This window comes from Gopherus evgoodei, chromosome 8, assembly GCF_007399415.2.
Source record: "Gopherus evgoodei ecotype Sinaloan lineage chromosome 8, rGopEvg1_v1.p, whole genome shotgun sequence".
NCBI lineage: Eukaryota > Metazoa > Chordata > Testudines > Testudinidae > Gopherus > Gopherus evgoodei.
In genome coordinates this window covers 50,574,215-50,590,476 of record NC_044329.1, presented here as the reverse complement: position 1 = coordinate 50,590,476, position 16,262 = coordinate 50,574,215, and the positions used below count along the sequence as shown (strand labels likewise).

General features: G+C 51.3%; 1 protein-coding gene across 1 annotated transcript in view; it reads left to right on the top strand.

Moving 5' to 3' along the window:
- Window positions 1–16,262, top strand: part of ADCY10 (adenylate cyclase 10) — a 79,397-nt gene that overhangs the window by 15,815 nt on the left and 47,320 nt on the right. The window contains exons 10-15 of the mRNA XM_030573906.1: window positions 1,817–1,893; window positions 2,078–2,267; window positions 4,753–4,808; window positions 6,354–6,507; window positions 9,280–9,472; window positions 14,983–15,069. Of these exons, the coding sequence (XP_030429766.1) occupies window positions 1,817–1,893; window positions 2,078–2,267; window positions 4,753–4,808; window positions 6,354–6,507; window positions 9,280–9,472; window positions 14,983–15,069 (757 nt within the window). The remainder of the gene's footprint in view (window positions 1–1,816; window positions 1,894–2,077; window positions 2,268–4,752; window positions 4,809–6,353; window positions 6,508–9,279; window positions 9,473–14,982; window positions 15,070–16,262) is intronic.

The following is a 16,262-nucleotide window of genomic DNA, read 5'->3' as shown; positions in this document are numbered from 1 at the left end:
CTCACTCTACATGAGCAAGACCTCCTTAGACACCTATGTGCCACTGGAGCAATAGAACCACAGCCTCAGAGGTGATACTGGTGGGTGCAGCTAATGGAGCTTTTGTGGTGACTGGCCATGAATCTGGAACCTGCTCAGGATGACTGTGAATCTCAGCATCCTTCAGAGCAAAATGCAAAGCCAGCCACCTTCACTGACCTATCCCACAACAGCCCAAGAAACTCCAATCCCCAAGTCCAGTCCCTGCAGAAAAGAGAGAGCAATGTGTCTTTCACTAATGACGCCAGCTGCGCAGGATTCTCAATAACATTTGCGTGAGAATGGAAAAATCTTTGAGCTCTAAAGGGATTTTACCCCTTGTGAGCATTGGTAACAGGAGAAAGAGCATGAGCCAAACCCCTGTTGACTGTCACCCCCCACCCCACTGGCCTCTGAAGGACCCATCAAGTCCTTCTTGACTGCAGTTGGTGGAGGAGCTCCTTGCTGAAGGGGATCCCGAGGCCTGTCAGCCAGCAGGATTGCTGCAGTGCTTGGAGAGAGCACTTCACCCTCTGCTATCTTCCAGCATGCTCTGGTCCGGTTGCTGAATTTTTGAGGCCTGTCCCTTGGCACGCAGGTACTGCTGACTTCACCGAGGCTTCAAATAAAACTCCTACATGTTTGTGGGACCAGAGCCTCTGTCCCATTTTTATCTATAAATGACAGAACCAAACCAAACTCCACTCCCTTTTCACATCACTGGTACTAACCTTGTTGAGTCTTTGTGAAACCTGGCTCCCCTTTTCTGCTGGGATGTCCCTCCAGCTCCTGACTCTCCAGCAAGGAGAATTCAGACTGGCAACTCAGAGGGCAGCGTTTATATTCAGCTGGGAACAGTGCGTGATAGCCAGTAAGCGGTGTGTGTGTCTTGTGCTTTGCCCAGTAGCCACTCCTTTTAAGGGGCATGCAAACCATGAAGAGCCAGGGAAATTCAACCATTCACACATGACAGAATTAAATTCCAGGTGTGAGTACCCTGCGAGATCAGTGTCTAGGGACAATTACAGTTAAGCAGTTTTCTGCTGTGTGCACCCATTATAAATATGAGAGGCATACGCATACCATAGCAGTGGGTGTGGTTTAACAGATTGGCCAGCTGGATGATGCAAGGTGGGAGGGATGAAACTCTACACCCATCTCACCACTCCCTCACCCATGGAAGCATTTTAGGCATGCAGGGTTTCTTCTACTGTGGGCAAATGAATGTGTTCAGAAAATGTGAATACTTCCCTGAACTTTCAGCCAGGGCTTCACCTCCAGTTCCACACCAGGAAATGAGGGTTCAGTTGTGGCTTTCCATTACAGAGAGAACAGGGACTCACCACCCACTGGGAGGTCAAAGAGACATTGTGCCTGTGGAGTTGCCTAAGGAATGCGGCCTCTGTGGCACACTTGCAAAGGATGGACATGGGCTCCCTTTGGCCTGGGGTCAGCTCTGCTAGCTGGGGTGGAGAGCAGCTGGGGCTGTGGCCCATCTCTCTGGGGAGGCTAGTTCCAACAGCAATGGTAGCTCATGGCATTCTGCACTCAGGAAGCACAAGAACTGTCATTATATGGGGCGTGCATGAGAGAAGCTCCTTGTCCTCTTCTCCATCCCTTTTGCGCGCACACAGAGCTGCACACAGGCTGTTGGGAGACCTAGCTGGCTGATGTGGGGATAGTTAATACAAATTAGCACTACAGGAGTGGGGGTGGGGAGAGAGTGTGTGAGCAGATGTGACAAGAGGGACTGGACATTTGGGATTGCTGACTCCATGTTGCTCTCATTGCTTGCTAGGCTAGTTTCCATCGGGGTTACCAGCGGGCCAGTGTTCTGCGGAGTAATTGGCCATCGTGTAAGGCATGAATACACAGGTACAGTCTGTTTCTCTGGTCCGGTGCATGTTTGGTATCCCCTGGGTACCTACAGAGTGTGTGTGTAGGCTGTGTATTTTTGCTGGTATGTATGCATGGATACATATGGAACTGTCCACAGGAGGGTGGGCAGGAGCTCAGTTAACTTTTCAGTGCCTATTTTCTTGCTCTCTCCACCACACAGTCATTGGCCAGAAGGTGAATCTCGCTGCCCGGATGATGATGTATTATCCGGGGTTAGTGTCCTGTGATGCAGTGACCTACGCCAACTCCAGGCTGCCTCATTACTTCTTTGAAGAGCTCCCCCAGGCTGAGATGAAAGGAGTTGTGAATCCTGGCGTGGTCTATCATTATCTTGGCATCAGTGAAAAAACGTAAGTGCCCCTGTGACATCATGCTAAGAACACTCAGAACTGTGAGCCACTGTTACCACTCCGCCTTAGCAAGAGCAAGAGCTTTGGTGTTGCTAAGCTGTGTGGCAGGTCCTTGACACACCAGTCTGTCTGCCTTACCAACAAACTCCTCAAGACTCTGCCAGTCTAAACATTGGCTTGCTGGTAACAATCAGTGAGTCCCAGCTGCCAAGTTCCCCAGAAACGTCTCCCTGCAGCATCCAGTCCCCCTCACTTTATGCTCACTGCCTCCAAAGAGACAGAGCACACACCAGCCTGTTAAGTTAGCTGAAGCCTCACACTTCACTTTAATACACACAGCACTGAGATAGTTTTGTAATAAAGTAAGACAAAGGGTATTCACAAAGTCCTTGGGTTTAAGTGATACTAAGCAAGGGGAAAAGAGACAGGCAAGGTGACAAACAAAACCAATCAAAACAAACTTTCTAATGATGAAAATTGAATCTTAGCAAGTTGCAATCTTTACCTAAGCAGTTTCTCACTTACATCATGTTTCCAGCAGCTCTTGCCTTTCAGGCCAAGAGAATCCAGCTTTCATAGGCTCTAAAGGTGCTGTACTCTACTCTCCCCTCAGTGATAGAGAACTAAAAGGTCTTTTTGTTCCCCTTATATTACTCAAAGTCCAGAGTCTTCTCCCCCGTTTGTTTAGCTTGATGTCTTTGTTTTCCTTATATGTAAATATACTTCCATTGTCCTCTGCTGGTAGCCCAGCTGGTCAGACAGGTAAATACACATGCCTTTGCCTAGGGCGGGCTGGGTTTTTATGCTCTACTTCCCAAACACTTTTCATGAATATATTTCCAGCACACATCTATAACTCTTTGTACCCAAACTGTACATACATCACACAATGATTTTTGGGACCAGCAGGGCACCAGGTTGCATACGATATCATTCATGACACCTTTGAGATATATATCATGACAGCAGTGTGTTGGGACAATGAGTATGTCAGACCTGATGTGAGTTACAATGGGGGGGGGCCCTCTGCTATTTGGCACTGAGGAGCTCCAAGAGTCATACCGCCATTTTACAATGATGAGGTGGCGGTGATGAAAGGGCAAATTTCCTTTGACCAGCACAAAGGGAGTGTGTGCTGTCCTGTCTGTTCAAAGCCACAATGTGCGTCATCCTTGCTTGAATCCAGAGCATCAACTCAAGGCAACTAAGTCAAGGAGACAAACAGCTGCTTGGACAGCAAATAGCTCAGTGTAAAAATACCTTCAACTGGCATATCTTCAATCAATCCACATGTTTGAGAGAATGGGTAACTATAGTGTCTCATTTGCATCTCTCTCCCACTCCCACACCAGCTCCAGCTACTAGGAGACTGGGAACTGCCCCACGGAAATGTAGAAGCGTTGTATATTTCTCCACACACCTAGAACAGCCCTGTTCAGATTAAGGGGCATAACAAACTAAAAAAGAACGAAAGTAAAGTCTCCATGAGGTAGCACAGTTTGGGTCCCTTCTTTGGAACATGCTGCATCAGCCGTGCTGTCAGAAATTTAAAGGCACAATACAAAAAAACCCCAAATTCATAGCAACTGTGGTGTAGCTAGCTAGTATTGAGTTCAGAGACCAAGTGTGCATGTGTTCTGTTTTTGCATATATCTTGATACCTCCTTTCATTAACAGCTGTTTATACAAGATCTGCCTTGCTCTCATTGTCCAAATCCAAGGTTCCATTCCTACAAGCTCCCCTATGTGGAGGAAGCCACATTAAAGTCAGTGGGAGTCCATATGTGGGGAGCAATTTGAAGGAGTCAGGCCATTGTTAATGGATAGCTTGCTAAAGAGAGATTTTAAAAAGCAGCGCAGTAGCTCAGAGTAATCATCGATTTCATCCATCTTCTTACTTATTAATCACTTTACTCTCTTTTTTCCAAGACACGTTCACAGACGCTCTTATTCCCCTTACAGCCTTTGCCTAGTATAATCTCATTCTGCTCTTTCCTTATCTTTTCCTCTGCAGGCTTTATTGAATCTGTCTATTCCTACTTGTCTCTCATCTCTCGCCCATTTGCAGTACAGAATTGTTTGTTACCTTCAGATCCTTGAGCAGTCTCAGGAAGCCAGGCTGGTAGGCATTGCATTGGATTGTTCTTTACAAGAAGAATTGTAGGCTGTGCTATGCCTCATTTCCTTCTTAGCTTTCCATTTCTCACCAATGGATTTTAATACACTCTCTCATTATACCAGGCTCATTAGGCTCCTTAATTATTGATGTTCCTCTAGTGCTCTTCTAAAGGGAAAACCCCATGACACTACTTTACCCCATCTCAACTTGAACTTCTGGGTGCAGGAGACTAAGAATAATGAAACCCTTCTTGGAAGCAGGGCGTGGATTCAGAGAGAGTGGGCAGCCCAGCTGCGCCTCCATTCATTCTGACCAGGAGTATTTTCACTCTCTAACTGCAGCTTTCCTTTCTCCTCCTCCTTGCAGAATGTTTGGCAAAGCGTATCTCACCAAGAAGAGGTCTGAGTATTACCCCTTACTGGGTAGGTGGACAGAGCTCTTCGGAACTCCAGTCGGTTTGTCATTAGGAACCTGTGGAGCAGTTGTTGCTGCTGGGAAGAGGAATGTACAAGGAAGAGATGGATATAGGGGGAAATGTCTGAGGGGGACCCACTACTTGAGGATATTAAGTGACTGACCACTGGGATCATTCAGAAAAGTAAAGCTATGAGATGTGGTCAGGATGCTCTTAAAGATACAGAGTCTTTACACTGAAGTTGTGGTGGCTGATCCTGCAGGTCTTATATGGTGCTATGGACTGCAGGATCTATCCATGGTCAGACAAGAGTAGAGAATACATATTTGCAGTGTTGTTGTAGCCGTGTTGCTCCCAGGATAGGAGAGAGACAAGGTGGGTGACAGAATAGCTTGTATTAGACTAGTTCCTGTTGGTGGAAGAAACAAACTTTCCAGCAGAGGTGTTAACTGCCCACTTCATTTTAAGTGGTCTCATGCAACATGTGTGATCTCCTTATGCTTAACCATCTGTATGTAGCTGTGACGCTCTGGTTACCTTCCCCAGACCTGAAGAGTAGCTCTGTGAGACTTTAAGCCCTCGTCCAGACTAAACCGCGGCATCGGCGGGTTAAAATCGATTGCTCGGGGATCGATATATCGCGTCTAGTCTGGACGCGATGTATCGATCCCCGAGCGCGCTTACATCGATTCCGGAACTCCATCAACCCGAACGGAGTTCCGGAATCGACACGGAGACCCGCGGACATCGATGCAGCGCCGTCCAGACGGGTGAGTACCTCGATTTTAGAAATTCGACTTCAGCTACGTTATTCCCGTAGCTGAAGTTGCGTATCTAAAATCGATTTTAATATCTAGTCTGGACGTGGCAAGCTTGTCTCTTCCACTAGCCAAAGTTGATCCAATAAAGATATTCCTCATACTCACCACCTTGTCTCTAAGGAATACATGCACATTCTTACCCCTCATATCGACTTCCTTTGTGTCTTTGATTAGCATCTTTTCACTTTACTGACAAATGGGGTTGAAACAAAATGCTAGATTCCAGCACCCCAATACCGGCTGAGCCCCACCTCATCTCTAAGCTTTAATCCTGTTGCCCTGTAGGAGCTGATGAATCTCCTGGTTGGCAGGCTGCTAAGGAGATATGTAAATTATACTTCCCTGTGCCAGCTCCAGGGAATGTAGCTCAGGGTCTGTAAAGGAGACTGGATACACATCTGAAGAATGACACTGGCTATTGGAATAAACAAGGGGTTGTGTGAGGATACGAATAATGTAGTCACACTTCTTTGTGTGTGGTGGGGGGAGGGTAGCAGCGGTGTGCTGGAATCTGGACGGTCGGGCTTGGGAATATGCTAGAGAGGGGAGCTGCAATTATCAAAATGAGTGGGGAGAAAGGGAGAGATAAGGATTGCAGCAGAGGTGGAAATGAACCAGTGACTTGTGTATGCATTTCCAATATGGGTGGAAACATGCTGCCACTGCTAAGCAAAGAGGGAAAGGGACATGCATTGGTCTTTGTTTTCTTAAAGTCACTCAGTGTTTCTTAGGTCGGGAAAAAGAGCTTGAAATCTATGACATTTTACTGAAAGGATTTGTGGGGTCTACAGAAGGTCACGTCATAATGTATGAAGGCCTTATGGGGTATGGAAAGAGCCAGTTACTTGCTGAAATTGCCTACTTAGGCCATGAAGCTGGCCACAGGTAAGTGCCTTTAACTTCGCTTTGATACACCTGACCCTCTGTGCTCCACACACCTCTGCCCCTGCATCGTGATCCTGAGCTGCAACATTCCTACAGGAATTCCTGCAATAATGCCAAATGCTATGGAGGCTTTGTGAGACTGGCACAGACTGAGGGTATGTCTACATCTACAATGTTGCAGCGCTGGTTGTTACAGCTGTATTAGTACAGCTGTATAGGGCCAGCGCTGCAGAGTGGCCACACTTACAGCAACCAGCGCTGCAAGTGGTGTTAGATGTGGCCACACTGCAGCGCTGTTGGGCGGCTTCAAGGGGGGTTCGGGGAACGTGAGAGCAAACCGCGGGGAAGCAGGTCTCCTTCCCCGGTTTGCTCCAGTGTTCCCCGAACCCCCCCGTGCAAGCAGGTCTCCTTCCCCGCGGTTTGCTCTCGCGTTCCCCGAACCCCCGTGCAAGCAGGTCTCCTTCCCCGCGGTTTGCTCTCGCGTTCCCCGAACCCCCGTGCAAGCAGGTCTCCTTCCCCGCGGTTTGCGTTCCCCGAACCCCCCTGCAAACCGCGGGGAAGGAGACCTGCTTGCACGGGGGCTCGGAGAACGCGAGAGCACACCGCGGGGAAGGAGACCTGCTTGCACGGAGGGGGTTTGGGGAGCGCGAGAGCACACCACGGGGAAGGAGACCTGCTTGAACGGAGGGGGGTTCGGGGAACGCGAGAGCACACCGCGGGGAAGGAGACCTGCTTGCACGGGGGTTCGGGGAACACTGGAGCAAACCGGGGAAGGAGACCTGCTTCCCCGCGGTTTGCTCTCGCGTTCCCCGAACCCCCCTGCAAACCGCGGGGAAGGAGACCCGCTTGGGGGGGGATTCGGAGAACACCGGAGCAAACCGCGGGGAAGGAGACCTGCTTGATTACCAGAGAGGCTTCCTCAGGTATGCTGGGATACCTTCTTATTCCACGGAGGTCAAGAAAAACGCTGGTAAGTGTCTACACTTGATTACCAGCGCTGGATCACCAGCGCTGGATCCTCTACACCCGAGACAAAACGGGAGTATGGCTAGCGCTGCAAACAGGGAGTTGCAGCGCTGGTGATGCCCTGCAGATGTGTACACCTCCTAAGTTGCAGCGCTGTAACCCCCTCACCAGCGCTGCAACTTTGTGATGTAGACAAGCCCTGAGACGGCCAAATGCCTGTCTAGTTGGCTAAAAACTGACCTCTAATGGCTTAAATGAGCCCTGCATGGGGGAGAGGAGCTTTTAGTAACTTCCTCCTTTAGTACAACTATTATTTCACGTACAGGAATAGCCAGAAGTCACAGGGGCGATGAAACAACCAGTGGTCCAATTGTATCTATCAATGCCAGCCTACTGCTCTAATTCCTCATTTAATAAATGAGGCAATCTGAAAGCTTCACTTAAGGTTGGATGGGTCCTTTCATGATTCAAAGGATTAACCTCACCTGCTCTTTGACTGACTGTGGCTTCTTGTCCAGTTGATTTGTTGAGCTATCCACCTCCCATGAATCAGGAGGCATAGCCGTCCATCTGTTTTCTGGCAACACATAGGACGTGTGATTTCTGGGAACCTCAAAACTAGCAGGGCATAAAAACGCATCAAAAAGAGATGCGTCTGGCTATTTGTCCCATGCATCCTATGAAAGATTCCTTGGTTGTGGCTATCATGACCCAGATCAAGTCAGATTCATGTTTCAGTGCTATTTGACTGAGATGCTAAATAGGAAACAAGTCTAGCAAGACAGTGTATATGGGAGAGCTGCTAAAAAAAAAAAATTGGGAGGGCATTCTGCAAATTTTTTTTATTAATTCTCCACTTATTTTTCCCCCCTTTAATTTGAAAACTCAAAATTTGAAGTATTTTGATCTGCTCAAAACTTGGTTGAAAGCTGGGGAAAGATTTCCGTGAAAATTGTCAATATTAAAAAAAAAAGTCCTTTTTACTTTTACATTAAAAATGTTGAAATTTCAAAATTCAAAAGGTTTTCATCAGCTTTTCATGGGCTAATGCAACTTTTGAACTGTGGATAAAAGCTCATAAGTGTGCTGGGTTTTTTATCCCAAGAGAAATGGCCAGACTTTAAAAATGTTATTAGTGAAGGGCTGGGAGATAGCCCATCACTAAGAAAAGGCATTTTTGGATGCATGCGATATGGCAATGAGAGCAGCTCTAATGGGATGGATGCTCACGGATATGTCTGTTTGCAAGTCTTTCAATGCAGGATGACTTTAGAGTCCAGGGGAATGCATGGAACTGTACTGAAAGCAGCCAGGTGCTTTTGACAAGGCTGTGCTCTCCAGAAGACAATAAACAGATTGATCAGTCTGGACTCTGACAGTAACCCAAAGGGGTGTGGTTAGAAAAGGTGGCTGGAGATCAGTTCAGAGCTGTTAATCTTTTGTGTTCCTCAAAGAAAAGCGAAAAATGGAGAGGCTGAGCTCTGGGGTTAGGTTGTTTTGCACCAGCCATGGAGGAAACAGAGACCAGGAGACATTGCTCAAATCCTTTGCTGATCCTCAGCCATTTATCCATATAAAAAATCAGGTGCTGAAATGTCTTGTAGTTGTCTTGGAGGTCGATCACAAAGGGCTGAAGAACCCTAGTTCCATTATTTCTCCTTCATTTGGAAACTTTTTCTATGTGTCTAGATGTCCATATGGTAAGTGGTAGTTTTGTGTTTCTGTAATTCTTTCTCAGAATGTGCTGGCTCTTCCTGACTACCCATTAGAACTTCCTTATAATTTCTCTTCATTTTAACCATGCAGGGTTGTTGCTATGGAGCTGACAAAGGTAAATGTGCAGCAGAATTTTTTTGCCATCCGGACACTCATGGCCATGTTTCTGGGGATTGATGCCTGTAAATCTTATGATGCAAGACAGCACATCCTCCAAGGCAAACTCGGAGGTGTGGTAGAAGAGACCTACTATTGCCTCCTGAATAACATCTTTCTTGTTAAGGTAATGGAGAAAGCCCTCACTCTCTGGGGGAAAAGCCTGTCTGTGGAATTGGGTTCTGTTATTTACCTTGCTTCACACCAATTCAGCATCTCAGCATTTTTTATTCTTACCCTGAAATCGCACACTGGCTCAAAGGTGTGAATTCTCATGAAATTCAACACAGTTGTTATAATTGGGCTATACAGGGTGCTGGGAATGGCTTCAGAAACGTTTGCTCCTAGATCTGCATGGAAGAATTAGTGGCATCATGCTGTAGATCTGATGCCATCCACTTCACCTGTCCCACTTCCTCACTCTTATTCTGGGATTGGCCTTCTTGCAGTCATGAGGCTGACCTATTTGGTGAGCCTGAATCCTAGTCTGTGCACACACCCTGGACTTTGTTCCTATACATTCAAAAGGATATTCACAGACCGTTGGCCATCTGCAGCTACATAGGAGTGTACCTATTGGGTGTCTGGGAAGTGGGCGGGCAAAGCCCGCCCACTGCTAAACGATCCTCCCCCAGCCTAAGGGGAGGAACCACAGAGCCACAGAACCCACTGAGTGCGGGGGACAACTAATAAAAGAACAGGGACAGGAGTGAGGTCAAAGGGTCAGAAGGAGGGATCCTAACGGGGATACCGAGCAGAGAACCCCGGACAGCGCCCACTGCTCCTCGAAGGCGTCAAGGGAGCCAGTGGACGCCGCCCAGAGGAACTCCGCCCGGATGCGTGATCGGACCATGGAGCGGAAGCAAGCCCCACAGTCACCGGCGTCTCCGTCGGCCAACCTCCCCTCCCTGGTCGCGTGGATGGCCTTTTTCGCCAGGGCGAGGAGGAGGTTGACCAGGAGGTCCCGGGACTTCGTGGGGCCACGGATAGGGAGTGCATACAGAAGGAGGTGAGGGGAAAAGTGTAACCAAAAACGTAAGAGGATGGCTGTGAGGAGCCGGTGTAGGGGCTGCAACCTGGCGCACTCTAAGTAAACGTGCGCCAGGGTCTCCCTCACGCCGCAGAAATGGCAGGTGTCTGGGACGGGTAAACCGCGCCAAGTACACGCCCGTGCTCACGGCCCCATGGAGGAGCCGCCAACTGATATCCCCAGTGGGCCTTGGGACCAGGGTGGAGTAGAGGCTGGCCCACCGGGGCTCCTCACCCTCCAGAGGTGGCAGGAGGTCCCGCCACTTCGTATCAGGGCGGGACACGAGGGTGAGGAAGTGAAGGGTGTGGAGCACGAGCCTGTAGAGCTGTTTCCTCGGCGCGGTTTGGAAATGGACCGGCTGCAGGTCGTGCAGCCGGCTTGCGGAGAAGGGACGGGGGGGCCGTACATAGGAGTGTACCTATTGGGTGTCTGGGAAGGGGGCGGGCAAAGCCCGCCCACTGCTAAAGGATCCTCCCCCAGCCTAAGGGGAGGAACCACAGGGCCACAGAACCCACTGAGTGCGGGGGACAACTAATAAAAGAACAGGGACAGGAGTGAGGTCAAAGGGTCAGAAGGAGGGAACCTAACGGGGACACCGAGCAGAGAACCCCGGACAGCGCCCACTGCTCCTCGAAGGCGTCAAGGGAGCCAGTGGACGCCGCCCAGAGGAACTCCGCCCGGATGCGTGATCGGACCATGGAGCGGAAGCAAGCCCCACAGTCACCGGAGTCTCCATCGGCCAACCTCCCCTCCCTGGTCGCGTGGATGGCCCCCCTCGCCAGGGCGAGGAGGAGGCCGACCAGGAGGTCCCGGGACTTCGTGGGGCCACGGATAGGGAGTGCATACAAAAGGAGGTGAGGGGAAAAGTGTAACCAGAAACGCAAGAGGATGGCTGTGAGGAGCTGGTGTAGGGGCTGCAACCTGGCGCACTCTAAGTAAACATGCGCCAGGGTCTCCCTCACGCCGCAGAAGGGGCAGGTGTCCGGGACAGGGGTAAACCGCGCCAAGTACACGCCCGTGCTCACGGCCCCATGGAGGAGCCGCCAACTGATATCCCCAGTGGGCCTTGGGACCAGGGTGGAATAGAGGCTGGCCCACCGGGGCTCCTCACCCTCCAGTGGTGGCAGGAGGTCCCGCCACTTCGTATCAGGGCGGGACACGAGGGTGAGGAAGTGAAGGGTGTGGAGCACGAGCGTGTAGAGCTGTTTCCTTGGCGCGGTTTGGAAACGGACCGGCTGCAGGTCGTGCAGCCGGCTTGCGGAGAAGGGATGGGGGGGCCGTACATAGGAGTGTATCTATTGGGTGTCTGGGAAGTGGGCGGGCGAAGCCCGCCCACTGCTAATGGATCCCCCCCCAGCCTAAGGGGAGGACCCACAGGACCACAGAACCCACTAAGTAAGGGGGACAACTAATAGAAGAACAGGGACAGGAGTGAGGTCAAAGGGTCATAAGAAGGGAACCTGACGGGGACACCGAGCAGAGAACCCCGGACAGCGCCCACTGCTCCTCGAAGGCGTCAAGGGAGCCAGTGGACGCCGCCCAGAGGAACTCTGCCCAGATGCGTGAACGGACCATGGATCGGAAACAAGCCCCACAGTCGTCGGGGTCTCCATCGGCCAGCCTCCTCTCTCTGGTCGCGTGGATGGCCTTTTTAGCCAGGGCGAGGAGGAAGTTGACCAGGAGGTCCCGGGACTTCGTGGGGCCACGGATAGGGAGTGCGTAGAGAAGGAGGTGAGGGGAAAAGTGCAGCCAGAAACGTAAAAGGATGTTAATGAGGAGCCGGTGTAGGGGCTGCAACCTGGCACACTCTAAATACACGTGCGCCAGGGTCTCCCTCACGCCGCAGAAGGGGCAGGTGTCCGGGACAGGGGTAAACCGCGCCAAGTACACGCCCGTGCTCACGGCCCCATGGAGGAGCCGCCAACTGATATTCCCAGTGGGCCTTGGGACCAGGGTGGAGTAGAGGCTGGCCTACCGGGGCTCCTCACCCTCCAAAGGTGGCAGGAGGTCCCGCCACTTCGTATCAGGGCGGGACACGAGGGTGGGGAAGTGAAGGGTGTGGAGCACGAGCGTGTAGAGCTGTTTCCTCGGCGCGGTTTGGAAACGGACCGGCTGCAGGTCGTGCAGCCGGCTTGCGGAGAAGGGACGGGGGGGCCGTACATAGGAGTGTACCTATTGGGTGTCTGGGAAGTGGGCGGGCAAAGCCCGCCCACTGCTAAAGGATCCTCCCCCAGCCTAAGGGGAGGAACCACAGAGCCACAGAACCCACTGAGTGCGGGGGACAACTAATAAAAGAACAGGGACAGGAGTGAGGTCAAAGGGTCAGAAGGAGGGATCCTAACGGGGATACCGAGCAGAGAACCCCGGACAGCGCCCACTGCTCCTCGAAGGCGTCAAGGGAGCCAGTGGACGCCGCCCAGAGGAACTCCGCCCGGATGCGTGATCGGACCATGGAGCGGAAGCAAGCCCCACAGTCACCGGCGTCTCCGTCGGCCAACCTCCCCTCCCTGGTCGCGTGGATGGCCTTTTTCGCCAGGGCGAGGAGGAGGTTGACCAGGAGGTCCCGGGACTTCGTGGGGCCACGGATAGGGAGTGCATACAGAAGGAGGTGAGGGGAAAAGTGTAACCAAAAACGTAAGAGGATGGCTGTGAGGAGCCGGTGTAGGGGCTGCAACCTGGCGCACTCTAAGTACACGTGCGCCAGGGTCTCCCTCACGCCGCAGAAGGGGCAGGTGTCTGGGACAGGGGTAAACCGCGCCAAGTACACGCCCGTGCTCACAGCCCCATGGAGGAGCCGCCAACTGATATCTCCAGTGGGCCTTGGGACCAGGGTGGAATAGAGGCTGGCCCACCGGGGCTCCTCACCCTCCAAAGGTGGCAGGAGGTCCCGCCACTTCGTATCAGGGCGGGACACGAGGGTGGGGAAGTGAAGGGTGTGGAGCACGAGCGTGTAGAGCTGTTTCCTCGGCGCGGTTTGGAAACGGACCGGCTGCAGGTCGTGCAGCCGGCTTGCGGAGAAGGGACGGGGGGGCCGTACATAGGAGTGTAGCAGGGTGGTTACCCTGTTCCTGCCGTGAAGGGCTTAAAACAGCCATGAGGGAAGGTTGTAGCTGGGGGCTGCTAAGCTGGTCTGACTGGGAAGTGGCTGCAGCTGGGCCACGCCCCAGTCAGGCCACAGCTGCTCTGTATAAAGAGGCTGAGAGCCAGGAGCTCAGAAGTCTTCCTCTGCCTGTAGCAGGGGAAGGGCCTGGCTGCAGGGAGCTAGAGACAGGGTACCTGAGTGAAGTGGAGCTGGGGAGCTCCAGCCTGGAAAGCCCGAGGCTGTGGCCTAGCAGAAGGCAACAGGTACTGGGGGTTGCAAAGGGCAGCCCAGGGGTAGGCAAAGGCAGCAGATCCAAACCCAACCTTGCCAGTGATGAGTAGGCTGATACTGCAGTCTGCCCCAGGGTGTGGGGCTAGATGATGACAGGCGGTTGCCTGATACTGAGGCTGGATGGGGGCTCCCTGGGGAGGGGAGACCCTGAGAGAAAGGGGTTACTGCCAGGGGAGGGACATGGGAGCCAGAGGACAGGTGGATCACCTGGAGCTGGAATGAGCTAATTCCCAGAACAGACCAGCAGGAGGTGCCACAGGGGTGAGTCCGCATGTCTACAAGGAGGAAGGGAAGCAATTCCACACAGACTTGGGAGGTTGCAAGAAATAGCCCTTACTCATCCCAGGAACAACTTTGAAGGTGGAAGTTGGGGGTTCAGATGGGAGCTTAGGGCACTTACAGAGCAGTTAAGAGAATGGGTGGATACTGAGCAGGAGTGGAGAAAAGTTGAATGTGGAGGGAAAGATTCACCCTGGTAGCTGCACTGGTTGCCATAAAAGTAAATGAGGGAGTTCATTTCTTGTTCTCTACACTTTAAAGATTTGCTTTTGCTGCCTGTCACTGCACAGTATGGAAACATCAAATTTCGAAAGAGGCCTAATGGGAAAAAGGTGTCATGGAGGGTGAGGTTTCAAAAATGGAAACTGGGCGAAATGTGCAGGCTTGGCAGCCCTGGAGAATGAAACCCTTCTCCTTATCCACAGAATTCCCATACTGGCGGAGTAAGCCTGCTGTGTACACACAACTTCCCACCTCTGCTCTGAAAGGACCACCTCTCTGGGTGAGAGGGCAGTTCAGCTGTCACAGCCCCTCCAGTTCTTAGCCTGTCCACTGTCAGTGAGCCAGACTCAACTGAATCACAAGGGAAGGCAATACACCTATTGACTTCAGTGGAGCCAGGATTTCACCCATAGTTCCTCTGCTGTAGGCACCCTCCTACCAAGAGCAGGGCTAAGATCAACAGTTTATTTCACATAGGTCACCGAAGACCTGTCAGACGGTAGTTTAATTGTTCAGCTGGAATTAGACAGAGGATCTAGAAGCAGAGGCCTTGGTATATTCACGTACACATGTCCTGGATGATGCAATCCCTGTGTGGAAAGGAAAGACACTGAGATGAACATATGTGTCTCACTAGGCTGGACATTTCAATCAGGGCTTTTCCCATGAATGTGTATATCATGAACAGGAACGCTGCCTCTTCTGCTCACTGTTCTCATTTTTTTCTGACTAGTTCCCCATCTCTGCAGAGGTTTCCAAAATGGATAATGAAACAAGGACAGAGGAGATGGAACTATTTCTTGTGAAAATACTACAGAAGGTGAACCACTCTCTTTATTGTGAAATGGAGATAAATGATTCCCCAGACTGCACTGGACTCAGGGCCGGCTCCAGGCACCACCTTATCAAGCAGGTGCTTGGGGCGGCCACTCCAGAGAGGGGCGGCAGGTCCAGGTATTCGGCAGCAATTTGGCAGAGGGTCCCTCACTCCCGGTTGGAGCGAAGGACCTCCCGCTGAATTGCCGCAGATCGCGATCGTGACTTTTTTTTTTTTTTGCGCATGCGCTGCTTGGGGTGGCAACCCCCCTGGAGCTGGCCCTGACTGGACCTGCAGATTCTGCTAATGAGCAGTTGGTTAGCAGGCTGGGAATACGGTGCACCCCGGTCATTTTCCTTATGTCCTTATCCTCTATACCCCTCCTCAGTCCTAATTCCTGCTACCTGCACTCACTGTGTGATGTCTAAAGCTAGAGGGCAGGACTATGTCTTTCTGTATCACCGAGTGCACTTTCTGGTCCTTCTCAGATTCAGATTATGGGATGGATTCTCCATGAAACTGGCTCACGTTTTGTCTCAAAGCTTGGATCTCCTTCCAAAATACACCGCCTATACCCCCAGAGTGGAAAAACATAAATAACCCCCTTTTCCAAAAGAGTTTAATCATTTTGGGTGACATTGCCCCGGTGTGCAGGGACACAGCCCTCTTACACGTGCATGAATGAAGTGGGATGAGCTGACTGGAAGGAAAGCTCTGGACCTTGTCTCCTCCCTGGTCTACACTACGCGTTTATACTGAATTTAGCAGCGTTAAACTGATTTAACCCTGCACCCATCCACACAATGAAGCCCTTTATATCGATATAAAGGGCTCTTAAAACCGATTTCTGAACTCCTCCCCAACGAGGGGAGTAGCGCTGAAATCAGTATTGCCATGTCGGATTAGGGTTAGTGTGGCCGCAAATCGATGGTATTGGCCTCTGGGCAGTATCCCAGAGTGCACCATTGTGGCCGCTCTGGAAAGCCATCTGAACTCAGATGCACTGGCCAGGTAGACAGGAAAAGCCCTGTGAACTTTTGAATTTCATTTCCTGTTTGGCCATCATGGAGAGCTCACCAGCACAGGTGACCATGCAGAACTCATCAGCACAGGTAACAATGCAGTCTCCGGAGAATCGAAAAAGAGCTCCAGCATGGACTGCACTTGAGGTACTGGATCTGACTGCTGTATGGGGA